The 13,819-nt window shown below is 38.2% G+C and overlaps 1 protein-coding gene across 8 annotated transcripts in view; it reads right to left on the bottom strand.

Moving 5' to 3' along the window:
- The window catches only part of Dock9 (dedicator of cytokinesis 9), a 265,843-nt gene that overhangs the window by 26,990 nt on the left and 225,034 nt on the right, over window positions 1–13,819 (bottom strand). For all 8 annotated transcript variants that reach the window (XM_090341935.1, XM_090341939.1, XM_090341934.1 and 5 more), the window contains exons 44-45: window positions 11,149–11,206; window positions 8,273–8,379 (exon numbers count right to left, since the gene is read on the bottom strand). In XM_090341935.1, coding sequence (XP_090198061.1) covers window positions 8,273–8,379; window positions 11,149–11,206 — 165 coding nt within the window. The remainder of the gene's footprint in view (window positions 1–8,272; window positions 8,380–11,148; window positions 11,207–13,819) is intronic.

The raw sequence follows: 13,819 nt of genomic DNA, 5'->3' as shown, positions 1-13,819 counted from the left end.
CAAAGATGAGAGAAAGGGGAGGTATAGAAAGCTGGAGAAGGCGATGACTGAGTTTTAAAGGGTGACTCAAGAGAGGTGAGAGAGGAGGGTGGCAATAAGAGACAAAATAGCCCCAACAAAGGCTTGGGAATGAAGCACAGCATTGTTTGTATCTGTTCATGGAGTAGAGAAAAAGACAGTAGGTTGAGGATGTGGGAAGAAATAGCAAACCAAAGTGGCACACTTTTCTATGTAAAATAAAAATTAAATGTTTAGAAGTTTTCTATATAAAATAAAAATTAAATGAAGATAATTGAGACACAGACACATATTTAGACACCTATCAATTATCACAATAGAAAAGGAAGATGTTACTTTCAAATGGTGGTCTATCAACTTAAGGTATAAGTGTAGTAATTTTTTAAGTACATTAAATGGATCTCATCCCTTCATAAATGCACACTAAGTAGACAGACTCTAAGAGTACTCTCCAGAGTCAAATGTTTCTATCTGGTAGAACACTATTTTAAATATTATTTTTTTCCTAATTTATTCAACATACAAACTGGTGAGTGGTTTAGTAACAATGAGACTTGGATTCAAGTAATACATATGATTCTATAACATATATTTATGTTTGATATAATATAGATCATTAAAATTACTATTGAAAAATCTGTTAGGTTTGCTATAGAACAATGGACATCAAACAATCATTCCCCAGAATGATGTGATAAAGAAAACAACAGTAAACATTATGAAAGTTGGGTGCAGTGGCTCACGCCTGTAATCTTAGCTATTCAGGAAGCTGAAATCTGAGGATCAAGGTTCAAAGCCAGTCTGGACACAAAAGGACCTGAGACTCTTTTCTCTAAGCTCTAGAAAATGCAAAGTGGGGTTGTGGCTCAAGGGTAGGGTGGTAGCCTTGAGCTGAAGAGCTCAGGGACAGCACCTAGGCTGAGTTCAAGTCCCATGACCCCCACAAAAAAATAAAAGAATATCATGAAAACAATTTTTTTGTATGTGTGCCAGTCCTAGGACTTGAACTCAGGGTCTGACACTCTGTGAGCTTTTTTGCTCAAGGCTAATGTTCTACCACTTAAGCCACAGCTCCACTTCTGTTGTTGTTTTGTTGGTAAACTGGAGATGAGTCACTTGGGCTTTTTCTGCTTGGGCTGGCATGAGCCATTGGGGCCTACCAAAACAATTCTTAACAGTTATTGATAACTAGGGAATAGCAAATAGCCAACTTTTATACTTTACTAAACATTAATTTGTCTTCTTTTCTAGGCATCTGAAATATTTCTTGTTTCAAACATCACCTACTATTGTAAATAAATGGTAATATATACTATAAATGACAATTAGTATAGTATATACTAGCACACATTTTCCTAACAATCAACTAAGAATGTATATGTATACACATATATATATACACATATAGATGTGTATGTTTACACATAAACATATGTTACATATCCCCTAAATTCTTCTCTCATAAAAATAGAGTGTGGATAATTGAACCTTAAAGTGTACTTTAGTAAAGTAAATAGTTAAGCAAATAGCAACTCTATAACTGGACATTTATAATTGATATATATATCAAGTAATAATTCTTTGATTAGCAATAATAGGCAGTAATCACAGGAGATTATATATCTACTTATAAGAAGGTGTAAAGACTAAACTATATAACTGCACATTGAAGCATGTGTGTCTGTGTGTGTATGTGTTCTTAGTAGAAATTCTGTGTATTTACTTAAATTCTCAGAAATCACTATATTCTGAGAACTAATACTGAAAATGGTCAGTGATAACCTTAAAGGATAGACATACAGATGCCTAATGGTTTTACTACCTTGTTTAAGTACCAAGATACCATTTTCTCCCTAAATTATTGACATAAGAAAGGAACTGGTTGGGGAGGTGGTGGCCAATAGACTCTATGTATCCGGAAAGTACACATTTTTATGATACTAGACCAGACCTAAAGATCACAATGCACCAAGGTGAAAAGCCATTGAGGAAGCTTTTAAAAATGTAATTAGCCAGGTCCATTTTTTTTTTAGTTCAATTTTATTTTTTATTGTTGAGGTAATGTATAGAGTGGTTACAGTTACACTCACCAGGTTATAGGTGCATTACTTCTCACACATTGATACCTCTTCTCATGTTTTTGTCCCCATTTTCCTCTCCCCACCCACCCCCAATCATCTTTTTTTCCCTCCTTCCCTTTCCTATTTCAAATAAACAAATTAATGTATATACAACATACCAGGTAATCAAGTCAGATACAGTAACAATATGAGATTAACCAAAGGGCAAAAAAAAGAGAAGAGAAATAACATAGTACATTAAGAACAACAATCAAACAAGATAAAGCTCTTGTTTCCACATTCTACAGATCCTTTCATTTAGTCTCATCCTATATGACTGTATATACCCAAAGGAACATAGGCTCAATGATTTCCCTCATTTGTAATAATCAGTACACATCGAGGTCTCTCCTAGCAGAGGTTTATAATAGCCAGGTCCACTTCCAAGGATGTCATGTTGATGAAATTGAAGGCTCTGAGCATCTGTCTATGGAAAGTAGTACACTAATGCTGTGTATATATACATGCACAAATATGACCATATGAGAATGTGCTTATGCAGGGTATTTAAAATGTTTTAAAATGCTCCATTTTAGAATTAATTTGATTTAATTAACCTTATCTATGAAGCTAGATGCTGTCTTTACCATCTACCATTTGGGAATAATTAAACTTATGATCCTGTTTAGGAAGCGATTGTACAGTTGTAGCATAACTTACATTTCTATAATACTTCTGTGATAACACTTTCTGAAGATACATCTCATAATTTCAGATGATTGTTAAAATGTTGATTCTTGAGACTATACCCATCCAACTGAATCAGGATATGAAAGACAAGAAAGAGAATCATCCTTTTTTCCAGTCGTGGGGCTTGGCCTGGCCACAGTCTCTGAGCTCTTTAGCTCAAGGTTACCGCCCTATCCCTTGAGCCATAGCACTACTTCTGATTTTCTAGTGGTTAAGTGGAGATAAAAGTCTCATGTCTTTAGTGCCTTTAGGCTTTTAATCTTGATCCTCAGATGTCAAGCCTCCTGAGTAGCTAGCATTACAGGTATGAGCCACCTCATCAGGCTAGAATCACCCATTTTTAATAGGAATGTAAGTAATTCCTAATAAGACTGATATCTGAGGGACCGGGAGTTTGGCCTAGTGGTTAAAGTGCTTGCCTAGCATGCATGAAGACCCGGGTTCGATTCCTCGGTACCACATACATAGAAAAAAGCCGGAAGTGGTGCTGAAGCTCAAGTGGTAGAGCTCTAGCCTTGAGAAAGTCCAAGGACAGTGCTCAGGCCCTGAGCTCAAGCCCAGGACTGGCAAAAAAAAAAAAAAAAAAGACTGATATCTGAGGGTCAGATGAAATCCTGGGGCAGGTTCCTTACTCATAAACCTAGTGAGCAGACAAGTTACCACAGGCAGTCTATGGGATGAATGAATATGCCAAATCAAAATGTCTAGGGCAAAAGAACTCAGATACCTTTGAATTTGGATTCACAGGGACTGTGGCTTATGTGTGTCTTTTCAATGGAAAGAAAGCATCTGAAATTCTGGCAAGGATTCCATCTTGTTCACCTTTGTATTCCTAGCACGTCCTGACTCAGTGCCAAGAAGTCCCTGTATGTACTTCAACACAAAGCAGGACAACACGGTCTGGTATCAGGCAAGGGTATAGTTTCCCAAGTTCCCTATTCACTACTATTATTGTTTGGGAAAATCACCTACTAGTGAGGATATACTATACAACTCATGGTTGTGGGTTTGAATTCAGGGCCTGGGTACCATTCCTAAGCTTTTTTGATCAAGGCTAGGCTAGTGCTCTACCACTTTAGGTCACAGCATCACTTATTGTTTTCTGGTGGATTAACTAGATATAAGAGTCTCTTGACTGGGCTGGCTTTGAACCACAGTCCTCAGATCTCAGCCTCCTAAATAGCTAGGATTACAGGCATGAGCCACAGGCAGTTGTTTCTGAATAGAAACAATTTTGGCTCACCAAATTCAGAGACTTGCAGGGTTAAGTTCTTATAATAGTAACTATACCCAATGGTGACTTCAAGTGAGACTTGTCTGTAAAACAACAACTAGTAGCCAACCTAGTCAATTTTTATCTCAGGAAAAGCTCCATTCTCTAGCGTTACCATGAAGACTGCTAAGTGACCACTAGTCCATTTCCTAGAAAAGTGCGCAAGTTCCTCATACAAGCCTCTGCTTACAACATTTTCATAATCAATCAATATATAATTTGTTTTGTGTGTATCTGTGTAAAACCTAATATAACATGTAATGTTTATTAACATTAAATTCATGTGCAATCCACTAGAACTCATGCATGAATACAGATTATAGAATACTGTGATTTAATATCACATATTATGTCTACTGAGGTTCTTAGGCAGTACTTTGATAGCACACTGGGGCCATTTTAAACTGCAAAATCAACAAAAAACCATAACCATAAAAATATGAAAAAAAGAGAATTAAACAGACCACAAAGGAATACCTGTTCACGATACAATAGTTGAAACAAGGAGACAGAGTGCCAAGAGTACTGACTTGGGCTTACAAAAAATGTTAGCAGACAAGTGAATAATAAGGATCAATAATGGTGTTTTCTAATGTATTCCCTAGACCATCTTGACTTTATGTTCTACAGACCTAACTTTGTGCTCTGGGAAACTGACCTATCAGCATGGCTGACCTGCATTATAAGCTCTCTATCTTCTGGCTTCTGGCTGAGTTGGGCCAATGGCAGGCCTTATCAAGATATTGTAGAGCAAGGGAAGGTGAGGGTAGTAGCTCTTCATGCCTTTCCTCCATGCCAAGATAAGTTCTCTAGTAAAGCCTGTAAGTCCTGTTAGATGGCACTTCTGTGTATTTTCCACCACCCACTGCTAGGAGAGACCCAGACATTGCAAACCTAAGCAATACTGCAACTTTCCTTACTGATTTTCCTAAAAAACTCTGAAAATTTGAAAATAGTCTCTCTATAAGACTTTCTTACTTTCCTAAACATGCCACTTATATTGGGCCAAGTGTCTGGTTTGTCATTAGTTAAGGGAGTTCAAAACTGCACAGGTCCTGTAGAAATCGAGCATTCTAGGGAGCTCAAATTTTAATCTGCACAATTCCAGACTGTAAAATGTGAATTAGATGCTTCTTTTTATCTAATCAAAAGTGTTTGGAAGGGGCCGGAGGTTTGGCCTAGTGGTAGAGTGCTTGCCTAGCATGCACGAAGACCTGGGTTTGATTCCTTGGTACCACATAATAGAAAAAGCCAGAAGTGGTGCTGTGGCTCAAGTGGTAGACCTCTATCTTTGAGAAAGCCCAAGAACAGTGCTCAGGCCATGAGTTCAAGACCTATGACTGGTAAAAAAAAAATGTATGGGGGCTGGGAGTTTGGCCTAGTGGTAGAGTGCCTGCATGAAGACCCAGGTTCAATTCCTTGGTACCACATACATAGAAAAAAGCCAGAAGTGGTGCTGAGGCTCAAGTGGTAGAGCTCTAGCCTTGAGAAAGTCCAAGGACAGTGTTCAGGCCCTGAGCTCATGCCCAGGACTGGCAAAAAAAAAAAAAAAAAAGAAAAAAAAGAAATATATTTACATTAAAAAAAAAAAGTGTATGGGAGGGAGTGAATCTTTGGATCACCAATTAAAAACTCACCTATGCCTGCTAAGGCATTGTATATTTTTAGGTAGCTCCCCTGAAAAATCAGTTTAAGAGACCATCTATATAACATTTAATTATATTTATGAGTGCAGTTTAAACATAGAAATGATTATTACTTGTTTTATTCACATTTCCCATCAGGTATTTTTCAAACTCCTTTCTCTGTGGCAGAGATTTTCATGTGGCTCTTTTTCTTGAGACATCAGGAAGCAATATGCAAATGTACATGACAGTTTCTATTTTCTTGACTTTTAGAACATATTCTTCTTTCCCCTCCCCTTGCTTTCAATCTTGATGTACACGGTTCATACAGAACTTTATAACTGTGATGTTCACATCCTAATCAGTACAGATTGTCATGTACTATGAACTTCGTTAAAGATTTACCAACTTTATGACTCAAGGACCATATTCTGAAATAGCTGACAAAGTGGTCCTCGTCACATGTTTAGTTTTACCCCAAAGGGGTGTCACTCATAAATTTCCCCAACAATGTCTTAATTTGTCTTCACAGGCTAATTCATTAAGTTCTTGTCACTACTTCACCTATTACTTAATCAAAGAAACACATAGGTCTCATTTTATCATCTCTATAGGATAGGTTACAGAAAAATGTTTATTTTCAAATCTTTAATTGTTCTTGGCATTGCTTCTTTATCTAACTGCAAGCAAAATGCTACACTTCAGTGGTCTGAATAAGTAGTAGGTACAAGAATTGTTTCCAGAAGGAGACAGTATAGACATGGTTCATCTTAGAGAAAAGATCCAATGAAACTTCACCTTGAAGGGAGGAATTCAAAGTCAACAGCATATGAGCCTTTCCCTCTCAGAGACTGGCTTCATAATGGAGAGTTAAGGAAGTAAAAATGTCACTGTCAACCCAGGCAGTTCAAAGTAAGAAGACAGAACAACTATTATTGCCATGGAATAACCAACTAACTTCCTTACTTTCTAATAATTCTGCAGAATCATTAGAAAACTTTATTTAGGGTGGCTAAGTTTATTTTTAATATTTAAACATCTTATATATTATCTTTCTTTTTCATATTTAGTTTTTAATTTCAAGGGCCATTTGAGACTAGACAATTTAGAGCAGTGGTTTTTTTTTTTTTTTTTTTTTTTTTTTTTTTTTTTTTGCCAGTCCTGGGCTTGGGCTCAGGGCATGAGCACTGTCTTTGGACTTTCTCAAGGCTAGCACTCTACCACTTGAGCCTCAGCACCACTTCTGGCTTTTTTCTATGTATGTGGTACCGAGGAATCGAACCCGGGTATTTGTGCATGCTAGGCAAGCACTCTACCACTAGGCCAAACTCCCGGCCCAAGCAGTGGTTTCTTAAATAGTTGAAATCTAATACCACTATATTTATCTTCAAATTTACTAAGAATTCCAAAGAATTTTTGTTTAGGCAAATACTTTCTATATTTATAACATCAGCAAACTAAGTTAACTTGTTAATGAATAGAAGCTTATAATACTGTCCACAAAAGTGTTACTTTACTAAAAGAAAAGGGTATTTCTGACAGAGAAATAGAGAAAAGAAAAGATTAACACCTTTTTCCCCCTATTCCCTTTATTGTCTGTGTTTATAGGAAAAACTGGGGTTCCCCTAGCTTGTGCTACAGCCTGCCTGATATGCTGCTGGGGTTGATGCACACAGAGAAGGCAGCCTCACACAGACCTCCAGGGAGGAGTAAATGTTTCCATAGCTTCCTGATAAGGTTTCAGGACCACCCTTTGAAAACCAAGTGATAAACCAGTGCTATGGACTAGTTCATGTCATGGGAGATGCTCATGGGCACTTCTACCAGTCATGGAAATACCAAGCTTTTTATTCTTCATGAAGGTAGGTTAGGTTGATCATGCTTTCTGAAGGCCTTAGAACCTGGGCTCAGGACCAATGCAGAGTCAGGTGCTTGTTCCTGACAGCTGCTCTGGCCATGAGTCAAGTGTGGCCTCTTGGAGTTCTGGCTGTTTGACCTGGAGAAAATGTCTAGAGTTGGAGTCACTAATTAATGTTAAAGTGAAATTAAAATAGCAATAAAACTCGTATCAGACAAATTCTTAGAAAGACTAATAAACTATGGTAGATTTTTCAGACCTTTTCCTAGAGGTGCTGTATCACTGTAACATAAACTGGCCCCTTAAGCCCTCTCTAAAGAAAGAAGGCATTGCCAGGAAGGGGAATGGTAGAACTTTAGCTGCTATTTCAGTGGTCTGAAGAATCATCTTACTTAGGGCTCTGAGTAGAGGCAATGATTGTGGAGATGAAATTTCTGAGTTAACACAATGGCGCGGCTGTCAGACCCCAAAGTACCTGATTATAGTCACTTAATACAAGTGTTAGCTTGTCCATAGGTGGTTTGTCATTTTGTGAACATCATGGGGTGTATATATACTAAGGCAGTTATGATATCACAAGATGATACACTTCTGTGAATCTATTGCTGTGTATGCAGTCTACTGTTGACTGAAATGTCATTAGGTGGTACACGTGTCCTTGAACACCAACTTGAGTTTTAGTACTCACCTCATTGAAGTGAACATCCTGCATCCCAACATCTTCCATCATGGAGGCCTCCTCATCAATATTTGGAGTAATGACCCGGAAGGCTGTGCACCCTTGTCTAAACATGCCTAAGAAGTGAGAGAGCACAGGAAAAAGAGCTGATGATCCAAATGTAGCAGAACTGCAGGGTTCTTCCTGCCCTAATATTGAAATCTCCTGTGTCAGCCAGCATCCACGTGAGAGGCTGGGGCAACCATGTGCTTTCTTTATTCAGTTGCTTATATTTAACCCTCAACCTTTTCCCTTTCCTTCTCAATATATTTTTCAATTATCATCCACTTTTATTAAAATTTTATTTATAAAATATTCAATCTTTCAGTAATATTGAGAAATAGCCTTTGAGTAAAGTCAATGGTAGAAAAAACAGGAAGTAAAAAATTTGATTTGGTAAAATGATCCCTGCTCAGATACCAAGAAAAATAAAGCATCTAGGGGCCAGGAACATGGCCTAGTGATAAGAGTGCTTGCCTAGCATGCACAAAGCCCTGGGTTTGATTCCTTAATATCACATACACAGAAAAGGCTACAAGTGGTGCTATGGCTCAAGTGGTAGAGTGACAGCTTTGAAAGAGTTCAAGGACAGTGCCCTAGTCCTGAGTTCAAGCCTCGAACTGGCAAAAAAGATAAATCTAAATCCAATGAAAGAGAAATATGTGACTTAAAACAATTGTTTCCTTTAAGTAGTTGGTCATCTTACTAACTCAGGCTGGGGATAACCCCCAACTCTGATGGGAACACTCCCTCCAGATGTAGCCTGTAGGACTGAGACAAAATTCAAAGCTGTATCTGTGAGCAGAGCAGTATGGATGTATGTGCTGGGGCTTAGCAAGTTTTCACACCAATTGCTTACATATCAGATCCTCTAAAGGAAAAAGGCTTAAATTAGGAGACAGATTGATGTCTAGGATGATCATAAATTCTTTGTGTACTAACAGCTCATTTGGAATCTTTTTTTCTGTTGAAATCATTGGAAAAGTTTTAAGCTAGAATGGACTACATCTCCTATGTGACATATTTAAGTGAAGAAAAATATTAAAATGTTCTATTTTGTGATGGCTGTTCACAAGGAAACAAATAGAGCCAGGTATTGTGGTATATGTCTGTAGTCCTAGCACTCTGGAGGCTTGGGGCAGGAGAGCTCAAGGTAGCTGGAGCATGTACCTCAGTGGTACAGAGATGGTATAGTGTGTGCAAGACCTGGGTTCAACCACCCAGCACCACACTCCATAAACAAACAAATAAGAAAGCAAACACAAAAGAACAAGATCTATGAAAACAAAAACAAAAAAGCTCAGCCAAACACACCAAAAGTAAAGCTAAAACGTGAATTGAGACCTCACATATTTCAAGAAAATGAGGAATACAGAATATTTAACATTTGAGACTTGATAAAGTAGAACTTTGTCATATCGGCTGCAGGTAAATTCAAATTTCTAGCCACTCTCAAATGATCTAGCATCCACCATAATCCTAGTGCAGCCTTACTTGATTTGATTATGCAGAAACAAAGACTCCCAGTGAAAAGCAATTATCTAGAAACTTGAGGATATATCAACACATCCAATACAAAGTTGCAAAAGCCAACCACCAATGAGTAGGTTCCAGAGTACATTTAAATACATCATGCCACTCCAATAGAACAACCAAAATAGCCTAAATGGTTTCTTCTCATTGCCTATAGAAGCAGATTCCAGCAAGTTACAAGAGCCCAGGAAAAGAAGGGAAAGAACAAGCATGAAGTCTGTTGATGCAGAATTGAAATAGAAAACTCCCACAGCACCAAATGGCATGTGAACAGAGTAGCTGGAGACCCTTGGGAGTTGGGTGACCTTCAAGCTCACCTCCCCGGCTCCTCCTCTGGCAGGTGCTATGGCAGTAGGGGAATGGGGGTGGCTCCCACCGGAGTGCTAGTTCAGCTTCTAAACATGAGGAAACGTATCATCTGATAAAAGGCCTTAGCAGGACATACTAAAGAAATAGGATTCCTTCTTTAGTTTTTCATTCTGGATTTGATGTATGACACCCAGGCTCCTTAAATTACATTTAAAATAGCCAGCTGTACTAAAAATAGGCATTTCATGGTGTTGGTACCTGTAACTTTATAATGCTTTACACTGTGCAAATATAATCCTCAATAGTCCAGATCTGGTATTGCTGTTCTCTAGTGTTTCATGTGTAACTACCAGCTTCTCTAAGAATCTCAGTATTTCAAACCAAATGTCACCCTTTGGTGCTGTACTTTTTTGGAAGTGGAAATGAGAAACTGGTGTTTAGCCTGAAGGAATCATAGAAGAATTCCAGGCTGCTGCACTGAGAACAAATGCATTATGTACAAACAAAGCATCACTTGCTCCTGACATTCCCTTAGGCAGTATGGCTGCCTTCTCACATAACAAAGCCAGCTGGGTGTGTCCAGAAAATCTGTCTCATAACTTTCCCATACAACTCTCTTTTGACTGATAAATAGTTCTAGTGATAATCATCGTAAGGCAAAAGAAATCTTTAGCTCTAGATTTGTCAGTCAGGGGACAGATAGATACATAGCTCATTAACTAATTTTGCAGAATGGCATCATCAGTGAGAAGTTTTATGACACAGTACCATCTACCTTTCTCCTTAATACTGGCATTCCCGCTATGCCCACCAAATCAAGTAAATGTCATGTCAAAGAATTAAATGTTTTACACACACACACACATACACACACACACACACACACACACACACACACACACACACACACACACACACCCAGTCTGCCTACATGGCTCTCAGTTGTTTTTGCTGATTTGTACAGCTTCATGTTCATGTCACAAAACATAGGTATCATTTCTTACCTTTTCGTGTAAGATATTCTGCCACCAAGGCTGTCACATGGACGTAGCACATTGCTGCCTATAATAAAAAGATGTCATAGAAACATCATTTATAATAGCATATGTAATGAACACTTTTATTTGATCCTCAGGTACTAATTAGCAATTAGAAGTTAATATTTATCTTAAAAAATGTAGAGCTATTCACATAAACTGAATTTTTGAAATTAAGAGGTGAGACAGATACTACACTTTGTTTCTATTTATAAATGTTATATTTTAATGTAGAAGACAAAAACAGCACTTTTTTCTACAAAAGGTTTTGGCATCATTTCTCCCAAAGCAAAAAGAAAACTATTTGAAGAAAAAAATGTGCTTCTCACTGGGCACGGTGGCTCATGCCTATAATCCTAGCTACTCTGGAGGCTGAGATCTGAGGATCAAGGTTCAAAACCAGCCCGGGCACAAAAGGACCTGAGACTCTTACCTTCAATTAACCTCTAGAAAACGAGAAGTGGGGCTTGGCTCAAGGGTAGGGCAGTAGCCTTGAGCTGAAGAGCTGAGGGACAGAGCCCAGACTGAGTTCAAGCCCCATGACCCACAAAAAAAAAAAAAAAGAAAAGAAAAAAAAAGAAAGAAAGAAAAGAAAAAAAAATGTGCTTCTTCCTGAATTCTGGGAGAATGACTCAAATATATTTTCTCCCAGCTTAAAAAAGGCCGAATTATTATTTATTTTTCCAAATACACAATTCTATATAAAAAAAATTCTGGGCTGTGAGTGTAGTTCTGTATTACAATCTGTACTTGGCATACCCTTGGTTCAACTCCCCAAAGCGAAACCAACCAAGCAACAAAAAACTAAATTGAAAAAATAAGCATCTTAAAGATGAAAAAATTATAATAAGTTGTCATGTCATAAAAATCAAAGACAGGGCCGGGAGATGGCCTAGTGGTAGAGTGCTTGCCTAGCACGCACAAAGACCCAGGTTTGATTCTTTGGTACCACATACATAGGAAGTGGTGCTGAGGCTCAAGTGGTCAAGCTCTAGCCTTGAGAAAGTCCAAGGACAGTGCTCAGGCCCTGAGCTCAAGCCCAGGACTGGCAAAAAAAAAAAAAAAAAAAAATCAAAGACAACTCTTGGAAATTGCCCATCACTATGTGGTATCCTTATCTAGCCAATATAAATGTTCCACGTGATGTGCGCATGTGTTAATAGCATTAGTAGCTTAGTAGGCACTGACTATCTAAAACTTGGGAGGAGTTCTGTTAGGAAATTAGATTCATTACACAGTCCATTCATAAGAGGTGGCACTCATGGTTTAGTTCATCGTACAGTGCACCACAAGACCAGACATGCAATGTGAGTACACAAAACCAAAACTCTTTAGTGTCTTATACAGTATGCTAGATTAGATACTGTCTCCCTCAAATTAATGACTTTTTTGGGATCTCAAACTGTGGTGTTACTTGCAAATAGAGCTGTTAAAAATGTACTTAGTTAAAATGAGGTCATACTAGTATTGAGTGGTCCCCAAATGTAATATGTGCCATAAAAAAGATACAGAAATACAGACATGTGGGAGGGTGACCTGTGACAATGGTGGCAGAATGGTATGTCTACAAGTCAATGAGCATCAAGGAATGACAGTCACAGGAGGAGCCAGGAGAAAGGCAAGGAGTAGATTCTCAAGAGGCCCTAATAACCCTTTGATCTCAGACTTCTAACCTCCAGTTTGTGTGTATATATATATATATATATATATATATATATATATATATATATAATTTTTTTTTTGCCAGTCCTGTGCTTGAGCTCAGGGTCTGAGCACTGTTCTTGAACTTTCTTAAGGCTAGAGCTCTTCTACCACTTGAGCCACAGCACCACTTCTGGCTTTTTTTCTATGTATGTGGTACTGAGGAATCGAACCCGGGTCTTTATGCATGCTAGGCAAGCACTCTACCACTAGGCCAAACTCTTAGCCCATATATATATATATATATATATTGAACTCAGCCAGGGCACTGTCCCTGAGCTCTTCAGCTCAAGGCTACTGCCCTATCGTTGAGCCAAGCCCCATTCCCATTTTCCACAAGTTCATTGGAGATAAGAGTCTCAAGTCTTTTTGTGCCTGGGCTGGTTTCGAACCTGGATCTTGGCCTCCTGAGTAACTAGGATTACAGGCGTGAGCCACCTCACCCGGCTCAGTTATATTTAAGTTGAGAGAAAATATATTAACACTTGGAATTTGAGTCATTCGCTTTAGAATTCTGGAAGAAGCATATATTTTTTTCAAATAGCTTTCTTTTTGTTTCAAGAGAAATGATGCCAAAACCTTTTGTAGGAAAAAATACTGTTGTTGTCTTTTGTATTAAAAACTAACAGTTATATTCTCTCCAGAACTGAGAATATAAACTTTGGTTGTTTTAATTCACTTAGTTTATGTTACATTGTGAGAGTAACCCAAGGAAGCTAATATATAGAGGAACCAAATGAAGCTTAGTGAGTATCTTTCTTCTTAAAGATACTCAGCCACACACATCATTTTTAAGGTTTTTTTTTTTTTTTTTTTGGTGGGTCATGGGACTTGAACTTGGCCTGGGCACTGTACCTGAGCTCTTCAGCTCAAAGCTACTGCCCTACCCATGAGCCATAGCACCACTTCCCATTTTCTAGGGGTTAACTGAAGAGTC

This window comes from Megascapheus bottae, chromosome 11 (assembly GCF_031878675.1).
Source record: "Megascapheus bottae isolate mThoBot1 chromosome 11, mThoBot2.hap1, whole genome shotgun sequence".
Classification (NCBI taxonomy): domain Eukaryota; kingdom Metazoa; phylum Chordata; class Mammalia; order Rodentia; family Geomyidae; genus Megascapheus; species Megascapheus bottae.
Note: the sequence above shows the minus strand (reverse complement) of the source record. Positions and strands in the feature narration are given on the sequence as shown.